The sequence below is a fragment of the Brienomyrus brachyistius genome, chromosome 3 (genome assembly GCF_023856365.1).
Source record: "Brienomyrus brachyistius isolate T26 chromosome 3, BBRACH_0.4, whole genome shotgun sequence".
Classification (NCBI taxonomy): Eukaryota; Metazoa; Chordata; class Actinopteri; order Osteoglossiformes; family Mormyridae; genus Brienomyrus; species Brienomyrus brachyistius.
In genome coordinates, this window is record NC_064535.1 from 2,794,789 (window position 1) to 2,804,582 (window position 9,794).

The 9,794-nt window shown below is 46.5% G+C and overlaps 1 protein-coding gene across 2 annotated transcripts; it reads left to right on the plus strand.

The window, feature by feature from the left end:
* The first annotated feature begins 3,264 nt into the window (after positions 1 to 3,264).
* Positions 3,265 to 8,673, plus strand: si:ch73-52p7.1 (uncharacterized protein LOC100321084 homolog). 2 transcript variants are annotated; one of them, XM_049008971.1, is made up of 2 exons: positions 3,265 to 3,391; positions 7,307 to 8,673. In XM_049008971.1, exon 2 carries the CDS (start codon positions 7,549 to 7,551, stop codon positions 8,179 to 8,181), a length of 633 nt encoding a protein of 210 aa, XP_048864928.1. In that variant the 5' UTR covers positions 3,265 to 3,391; positions 7,307 to 7,548; the 3' UTR covers positions 8,182 to 8,673. The 2 variants fall into 2 exon arrangements, with proteins under 2 accessions (XP_048864928.1, XP_048864929.1); XM_049008972.1 differs by having other exon boundaries at positions 3,299 to 6,463.
* The last annotated feature ends 1,121 nt before the right edge of the window (positions 8,674 to 9,794 follow it).

Below are 9,794 nucleotides of genomic sequence, written 5' to 3' on the forward strand. Positions count from 1 at the left end.
ATGTAATTTTTAATCACCCAGAAATGGCTTATTAGACAACTGCATAAACAACAGATTTCCCTGCAGTTCATTGCAAGTTTAAATTTACTGAGTGCAGTATACTGTAATGTTACACATTATCTAAGGCGACATTCATACGTTTATAGCTTTATTCTAACAGACATAATTTAACATTAAGTAAAACTTGGATGGAGTCGCTTTGTTTGTTGCGGTATTATTTATTAGCCTGTCAGAGATGTAGCAAAATTATGTTGACAATTGCATCCAACATAAGTTTGGTATAGATTAAATTTACATGTACTTTTTCTGTGCTGCATACCGCTTAGGTCCTTGTGACCAAAACTGCATGTCACCATTTAAGGCAGCTCAGTTCTCAACTAGGACTGAGGACCCAAAACCCGGATCAACGGCAGCATATAAACAGAATGCGTGATGTCACAGATGCGGCAAGTAAAGATGTTTTTGAATAAAATGTTGTAAGTGATATCAGTGTTAAATCCATCCATCCATCCATTTTCCAAACCGCTTATCCTACAGGGTTGCGGGGGGTCCGGAGCCTATCCCGGAAGCAATGGGCACGAGGCAGGGAACAACCCAGGATGGGGGGCCAGCCCATCGCAGGGCACACTCACACACCAGTCACTCACACATGCACATGCACACCTACGGGCAATTTAGCGACTCCAATTAGCCTCAGCATGTTTTTGGACTGTGGGGGGAAACCGGAGTACCCGGAGGAAACCCCACGACGACATGGGGAGAACATGCAAACTCCACACACATGTGACCCAGGTGGGGACTCGAACCCGGGTCCCAGAGGTGTGAGGCAACAGTGCTAACCACTGCACCACCATGCCGCCCCTCAGTGTTAAATCGAATCGTTAAATCGATAGGTCATCGTGGAAGTGAAACATTTTAAAGCCACGTATAGGCTAATGGGGGCGCGTGCACTTCACTCTGTCTACCTACAAAACAGCGATAAATGGAGAGAGTGGGAGCGCGTGCGTACAGGCACGGGGATGCGCTCGCGTGTGTGCAAAGGCACGCGGATGAAGCGAGTGGTCTCCTGCCTACAGCAAACACATGCTTTGAGTAGTTCCTGATGGTCGATAGTTTCATGAGTTCAGACATCATGGTATCCAACCATATTTAGGGATGCTACTTATCAAAATTTGTTATTTTTTACCCTTAAAAGTGGGGGACGGATTAAGGTCCCCCCCCCCCCCCGTCACCCCACCTCTGAGTCATTTCCAAAGAAGCGAGAGCTGAGGTTTTGCCGAAAGCACATTAAGTCCTCGGGAGTTTTTTTTTTGACGTATGACAGCGTGGCAAACAGATTTCGTAATGCAGCAAGCAAAAGAAAAGAAAAAGATGTATTCAAAACTCACAGTAGTGAGGTGTGGGCGAAAGCTTTTTTTTAACCGCAGCAAAGAGATTCCACTACATTTCAAGACTTTTCACTTGCTACAGGCGTAAATTATTTTTCTCGACTAGATTTTAAGTACCCGCTTCCCGTTTCCTGTAATGCATGGGTTGCAATGTATACAAACAAATGGCACATTGACCAACCCATTAAAGATTAAAAGTATTTTATAAAACTGTAATGATCTATGTTGTACGTTAAAATGATGCTGACATCATGTAGGCCTATCTGACTGTACAAACTGCTGTACAGTGATGGACTGCAAAAAGGAATATATTTAATCTTGATATTTGGAGATTTATTTGCGTTTATATAACATATCGCCATAAATAAATACTTTAATGTACATTTTGGAATCAACGGTTTGCTCCGTGATTTAAGATTTCAGTGTCCTGCGTTATATATGAACAATACTCGTCGACGTGAGAGATGAGGGATCGCCCTCTAGCGGTAGAGTTAGGAGTTGAAACCAGCAACTTTGAAAGATATAATCGTGATGATATACATACTACATTTGCAAAAGTATTGGGACACCCGTCCAAATTGTTGAATCCAGGTGTTGCAATCACTTCCATAGCCACAGGTGTATAAAACCAAGCACCTAGGCATGCAGACTGCTTCTACAAACATTTGCGAAAGAATGGGTCGCTCTCAGGAGCTCAATTCAATTCAATGAATTCAAGCGTGGTGCCGTGACAGGATGCCACCTGTGCAATAAGGCCATTCCTGAAATTTCCTCACGACTACAAAGTGGAAGCAATTGTTAACAACAGTAACTCAGCCATAAAGTGTGAAGCCACGTAAAATCACAGAGCGGGGACAACGCATGCTGAGACACACAGAGTGCAGAAGATGCCAACTGTCTGCAGATTCAGTAGCTACAGACCTCCAATCTTCATGTGGCCTTCAGATTAGCTCAAGAACAGTGTGTAGAGAACTTCATGGAATGGGTTTCCATGGCCAAGCAGCTGCATCCAATCCTTACATCACCAAGTGCAATGCAAAGCGTCGGACGCAGTGGTGTAAAGCACACTGTCACTGGACTCGAGCAGTGGAGATGTGTTCTCTGGAGTGACGAATCACGCTTTTCTGTCTGGCAATCCGATGGATGAGTCTGGGTTTGCCGGTTGCCAGGAGAGGGGTTCTTGCCTGACTGCATTGTGCCAAGTGTGAAGTTTGGTGGAGGGGGGATTATGGTCTGGGGCTGTTCTTTGAGGGTTGGGCTTGGCCCCTTAGTTGAAAGGAACTCCTAGTGCTGCAGCATTCGAAGCCATTTTGGACAATTCCCTGCTCCCAACTTTTTGGGAACAGTTTGGGGACGGTCCCTTCCTGCTCCAACATGACTGCGCACCAGTGCACAGAGCAAGGTCCATAAGGACATGGGGCAGCGAGCCTGTGGAGGATCCTGACTGACCTGCACAGAGCCCTGACCTCAACCCAACAGAACACCTTTGGGATGAATTAGAGCAGAGACTGCGAGCTGCAAAGGGTGGACCAATTCCATATTAAAGCCACTGCATTAAGAATGGGATGCTATTAAAGTTCATGTGTGCGTAAAGGCAGGTGTCCCAATACTTTTGGCAATATAGTGTATATATATGGTACAAATAACTTTTACTTACTGCGCACAGAAAAAATTACCCGCATCGAAACTTCACTTTTCATACAGACAAGACACAGCTGTTGAGAAATTAATCTTGAAAACTATGTATTTTTTTCTGCAAATATAATACTGTTGTAACTTGCGACATGTAGTTTTTAGAAGAAAATGCGACATGGTTATGAACGGCGATGTTACACAGTGCAGACCCCAAATATGGGCGGCCTTTTTTCAGCGGTGACAAAGCTCTATGGGATGAGTAGTTTCTCTGTTTTTCCCCTCCCACAACTAAAACAAAGAAATTATTTCCAACTTGCACCAAAAGCAGCTGAGCAAAAGCGAACTGCTCTTCAGGTTTTTTCTACCCGGTAAGTCAGCCGTCAAGAAAACGTCGTTTACCGTTTTTATTCGTTAGAAGTGCAGTTTAATATCTCTCTTCATGAAATGAACATGAGGCGGTTTCGTACGGATTTTGGCTGATTTAATCTTTAATTCTGGAAGTGATTTAAGTGACTTTTAACAGCTTCCAGGCGTAGCTCATTATTTGTCACGTGTGCCCCATGCTAACAGCCTAAAGATACGCAGCAAAAAATGAAATAATTCATCGGGATTTTATATTTTACTCGGGGTTACGTCTGACCCTCGACTGACCATCAGTATTGCCGTTTTTTTGTTTACAGCATACAGTGATCATCCTGAGATCATTAAGGATAAAGTGCTAAATAAAATATGAATTATATTATCCTTATGAATTAAATTATGCATGCGGTGTCCATTTCTTAATGAAGTACTGAATAACGCTAAGGATTAATAATTGATGTTTACTGTCTTACTTGTTGGTGTATGCCTAATATATACATTTGAACATGGATTCCGTCAGTTTAACCTCTTTGCGTAAATCTCCAGCTTTCGCCTTTACACACACACACACACAGATACAAACCCGATCTTCATGGTCTTTTTCCTAAACCAGTCTGTAGACGTAACCCTGTGCTTTGGCAGACGATCCCGGGAGGTTTTACCCTGGTTGTCTTGCTTAGCACTTCCCCACGCTGGTCAGTGTGACACAGACCACCCCCTGCTTGGAAGACCGATTCCTGCTGTCGCGCGAGCCCTAGCGCCGTGTCGGGGATTTATAATAATAATATACTATAATGATACTCATTTGATTGTCTCGTGGCCCGAGTTTTCCCACGCCAATACATTCAGGCTCAAACTTCAATAACTGCTGTCGCACCTTCAGATAAATAATTGGAGCGGTTTCTTTATATATATATATGACCTTACATGTGAACTTGTCGTTTGTAAATTATATAATGGTTAATGGTACGCTGTGAATTAAAATATGGAGGCTGAACTGTGGTAACCGCGGCATGATGTTGCAATGCCCCTTTCACGTTTAAACAGCTGCTTTAAATATCGGCTCAGACAGCTGGCCCCAATCCTTTCGAAAGAAAAATGTAAAATAAATTTTCATTACGGTGTCATTTAAGCGCAGGCAGAGCCAGAGTTCCATCTCCACAGCAGGGTCACGGCCTGCAAGGAAATCGCAGGCAGACTTCCGCTGATTTTCATTTTTTCCTGTTTGCGTCAAGACGCTTTTTGTCCTGATTTTCGAGTTTCCTCCGGACAGTCCTCACTGTTGTTCATTCTGGAGAAGGAACCATGAATCAAACAAGATGGCTGTAAAGGCATGCCCCCCAGCACAGAATGACCATCGGACCCCAGCAGACCTGCCCACCAAGGCGCTGAGGACAGAGCTCAAATCTCTCTTACTGTTACGATTTGTTGTAGAGTTCTTAGGGCTTTTCCTTATTGATTTTTAATTACTAACATTATCTGCTCTTTTTCCTGGCCAGCTGTACTAGCGCCACATGGAACGGATGCTGAACTCTCATAGGCAGCTGACCCTGACATAATCGGCAGTGCTCATTGGTTGTTCCTGGCTTATTAGAAGTAATCGACCAATCCTTTCTGCGGACAATTCAATAAGCTCCCTTTCAACATCTGTTTATTTAGCAGATGCTTTTCTCCAAATCAATGGAGGAAGGCCTGGGTCAGAGAGCAGGGCCAGGCAGCATCTCTGGGGCAGTCGGGGATAAGGGTCCAGGCTGAAGAACTCAACGATGATATGTTCATTTTGCCAGCCTCAGTCTTCAAACCCATGACCTTCTGGATACAGACACAGATCCTGACCCAATAAACGCTGCAATACCCATCAAACCCAGACTGCGGAGGCAGGCAGAAATCATTCAGGGAGGAGTGACCCCTCCAAGCTCCAATTCCAGCTCCTCCATTTGGGGGAACCCTTTCCTAAGGAGAGACAGACATCATCCTCCAAAGCCTTATCAACTTTATGGGCTTGTTTTTGGGCTACTAGGAACAGTCGGGGTTTTGAATGATGTAGAAGGCGTTTTCTCATAATTGAACTCCAAGGGGACTATTTCCCCAGAATGCAGTGCGTGTTTTTGTGCCTTGGCGCTGGGGAAGTTAAATCACTGCATGTAAACAGGGACAGCTGGCTTAGCTCTGGGGACACGCTGTTATTTAGTGATGCTTCATATGCAGACCTTGTGGTCTTTTACGAGTCAGTTCCAGGAACTGTATAAACAGTCAGAAAAATACCCATTGTTGAAACCCAGTTTATTTTGGATAAAAAGTTAGAGAAGGACTTGGAAGTGCTTGTTTTAATTAAGGGGTGATACTTCTGCCAGATAGCGAGCAGTTTCATCAATGAATTCTGGAGTAGCATGACTGTAATCGTCATGAAACATTCAGGAAGTTAATGGAGAACTTACATGTTTGTAGATTGGTGGGATTCACCCTGAGCTGCCAGTCACTGGCTGTGTACACCCAGTGAGACCCAGGTAAAAGACCAGTGAGTGTCATACCATAATCGGGGCCAGTGGGCGTTTTGAATCCCCGCTTCTCCTGTCAGCTGTGAAGGACGGAGCCCTCTCATTCTCCCACAGGACATTACAGGGGTGTCTGTTAGCGTTAGCCAAGTCGCTAGTCACCTGAGTGCTTTCGCTGCTAATTTAAGTTGCAGGAGATTTTTCCAGATAAAAGCAGCCTGATCTTCACTCTCATTTTATGCTCTGGAAGCTTTTAACCAGTGAGTTTTGTACTGAGGGTTTGACAATAAGGTCTCTTCTGAACCTGGTGCTACTAGCTGGACGTCCAGCGCTGGTCACCTGAGCTGACAAGCAGACGCCACCCCAAGGTGACCAGCATGTCAGCGAAGGTACGGAGCATCGTTTGGGTAAAATGGCAGCCCGGTCCATTCCCGGAAAGTTGGCTATGCTGATCCTCTGGTTAGCCAGCTCTGAGCAGCAGGTCATGACAACACATGATTACATGAACTACACGTCCTTGTGGAAACCTTTTCCCACAGGAAACGTAAACCCTGAGAAGCTGTCTTCCAAGAATGTTTCCACGAGGTAAAATGTAGTCGTCTTTTTAAAGAGAACTATAAAAGAGCCAGATGTTGTTTTATTAGATATTTTCCTTAGATACCTACAGTTACATTAGATAGACGAGTTGTTTTTTATTTTTCAGAAGTCTGAACTCTCAAACAAAATGTAATACATTTACCTGCTTTACTGTTGCTATCATTTGGAATTGTCAGTTGTCAATGGTACAGCTTGTACATGTGTGTGTGTGTGTGCGTGCCTGTGTGTGTGTGTGCGCGCCTGTGTGTGTGTGTGCGTGCCTGTGTGTGTGTGTGTGTGCGCACCTGTGTGTGTGTGTGTGTGCCTGTGTGTGTGTGCGTGCCTGTGTCTGTGTGTGCGTGTGTGTGTGTGCGTGCCTGTGTGTGTGTGTGCGTGTGTGTGCTGGGAAAATGAAAACTTGTAGCAGCTATAGTGAGGCGTGCAGGACACACCCATCTCTCAGGATTCGGGTTTTAATGGAGCACAGCTGGCTGTTTCCAGTAATACTCATCAGATTGGGGGGGGGGGTTGGGTTCTAGAGGAACCCGACATTTCTACTTCAGTGACAAGAAAGAAGCTTTTACTAAAACCAGATCTGGGAAATGGTCCCATCCAGGTGTTTTCAGGACCCAGTAACCTCTTTAAACCTCTGATGTTTTTTTAAATGTTATTAACGACTCTGGAAAGGACCGAAGCTTCTCCTCTGCTCTTAATGTTTCCTGCAGCTTCATTAAGGCTATTAGTATTAAAGATAATAGATTCTGATGATCAGCCACCAATTAATGGATATGAACCGAGTCACTAAATATGTGTAGTTTCTAATATGGACGCTGTTTGTTCTGCTCTTTCCAGAGTAGCCCGGCCTAGCCTGTGTCCCAGCTGGTGAGTACGGCTCCAGCAGTCCATGGAGGCGGGTGGAGACTGGCAACGAACCGGTCCTGACCCCACACCCTCCTGCCGTCGTCTGACAGCTGTGTAGGCTCCTCGCTCACCGCTCTCCAGCAGTTTCCACCCACGGTGCAGTGGGAATGCAAGGCTCCCAGTCAGTTGGGTGTCAGTGAAGTGTGCTGGGGTGTTCCTAGGGGGTGGGGGGCATGCGTGCGTGCGGGCAAACGGGCGGCACCCTGCTGTCCTGCCTGCTGTGCGTGGCAGTGCCAGCACTGTTACGGCCTGACTCCAGGCTGGCGTACGTTACGGAGGGCAGGCTGTGTACCTGCACCTGCTCGCGTGATCTGGTCGCCTGCAATGCCATCGGACACCCAGAATGCAACTGCAGGGACTGGCCCGAGTCCACCCTAAACGGCACCAACGGCTCCAGACCCCTGACCGCGAAGCGCCTCACCGTCCTTTATACCTCGCCACTCAACGTCGCCCTCTTGCTGAACAACTCGGAAGTTCACCACCTGTCACTGGTCAAGTGCAGTGACACTGGGAGCAAGGTTCCCTCCCAGGACTACTTTTCCGTCCTGAAGCTGGAGAAGCTGACTGTCTCGTACCCACTTCTCCAGGCCAGCCAAAGTCACGACTTTGTCCTGGGGACCCCCTACCATGACGGAGAGACAGTCAGCATCATCCACATGTCAGTCCTCCTGGGGAAGGCCTCCCTCAAGGCTTTCACTATACAGGCCAAAACAGACAGCAACGGGCTCCTTCCTTTCGCCAGTCTGTGTGTGTCACCTGTCAGGCTTCCAGAACCTTCTAGAATGTTTGTAACATTTTTATACTGAAGCAAATGCTGCTTAATGCAAAATCAGGGGCACTGGAGTCCGTAGATTGTTTTTAAAAAAAAAGCTTTTAGAAGTCTAGTATCTAATTTCACTTAGAAAACATTTTTTTGAGACAACCAAAAAGAATCATGTAGTCATTGAATCGGGAAAAAAATAGATATTTGGCACAATACTTATGTTTTACATCTGGTTTATGTAATCGCAATTTTTTGCAAATCTACAGACACCTGAGTAACAAAAACAACCAGCTGTGTTTGCACCAGATAAACTGGACAGTCAGCCAGCAGTGACATCAATCGCCTGCTCACAGGCTCCAGTGGACCCTGAATGTAAACTGTGTCCTGAATGTAAGCCCTGTTTAGCCCCATTAGCATGACATGCTAACCAATGTGCTGCACAGATGCGGGTGTCTGTCTGTTTGTATCATGTCTGTATCACAGATGCAATGCTATCATATCTACTTTGTTTCTTAGTAAACTCTGTTTTTCTTCATCTTCTCAAAGTCTCTGAGCCTGAGGGATGCGGTTTCTCCTACATTTGTTATTTGAATAAAAAAACGTGGGCCAGCTGTTTCCGGGAGAGTGTGGCACACCCAATGGTGGGGGTCGTGGTCTCCCCATTAGCAGGGCACTAGGGGGACATAGGGATGCGGTCTCCCCGTTAGCAGGACGCTAGGGGAACGTGGGGGCGCGGTCTCCCCGTTAGCAGGACGCTAGGGGAACGTGAGGGCGCGGTCTCCCCGTTAGCAGGACGCTAGGGGAACGTGGGGGGCGCGGTCTCCCCGTTAGCAGGACGCTAGGGGAACGTGGGGGCGCGGTCTCCCCGTTAGCAGGACGCTAGGGGGACGTGGGGGCGCGGTCTCCCCGTTAGCAGGACGCTAGGGGGACGTGGGGGCGCGGTCTCCCCGTTAGCAGGACGCTAGGGGGACGTGGGGGCGCGGTCTCCCCGTTAGCAGGACGCTAGGGGGACGTGGGGGCGCGGTCTCCCCGTTAGCAGGACGCTAACGGCTTTTCAGGTGCAAAAGGTCCCCACAGAGCCCCTGAGTTCAGGGTACAATACAGCCGTTTAGTGGAAGTTGTTTTTCTTTCAGTAAATCTGCAACTGAAGAAATTATGTCAGAACATCAGCTTTGGTTTTACTCAAACATTAAGATAAAAGCCAGGACCAGACTGTGCTGGCCAAGCTCAACCAATTTGGCTGTGTGACCAGCGCAGTGTGACCTTCTCCTAATGTTACACTGCTGCTAGCATAGGGACCCAAATACTGAAGGCACGACTCTGGTGTGCATTGCCGGTTGCTTATTTTTCAGAGCCACGATGAATGGAGCTGGTACCATCTGGGTTTATTTTAAAATCGGTTATTAAAATATTGATGTGTAGTTCTAAGAGCCACAAAACCTTAATGCAACCGTTCCAATGACCTACTCTAACATTGCGTTGCTTCCCCGAGACCAAGCCGCTCCCAGACTATTTTCCAACCTTCTCCTACTAAATGGGGGAATAAGACATTTACACATTACTATATAATCTTAACAACCCATGATCTTAATCCAGCTGTACATTAAAATTTCCCACTCAGCTGAATGCGTCAACATGTGCGCGATACTACAAGCA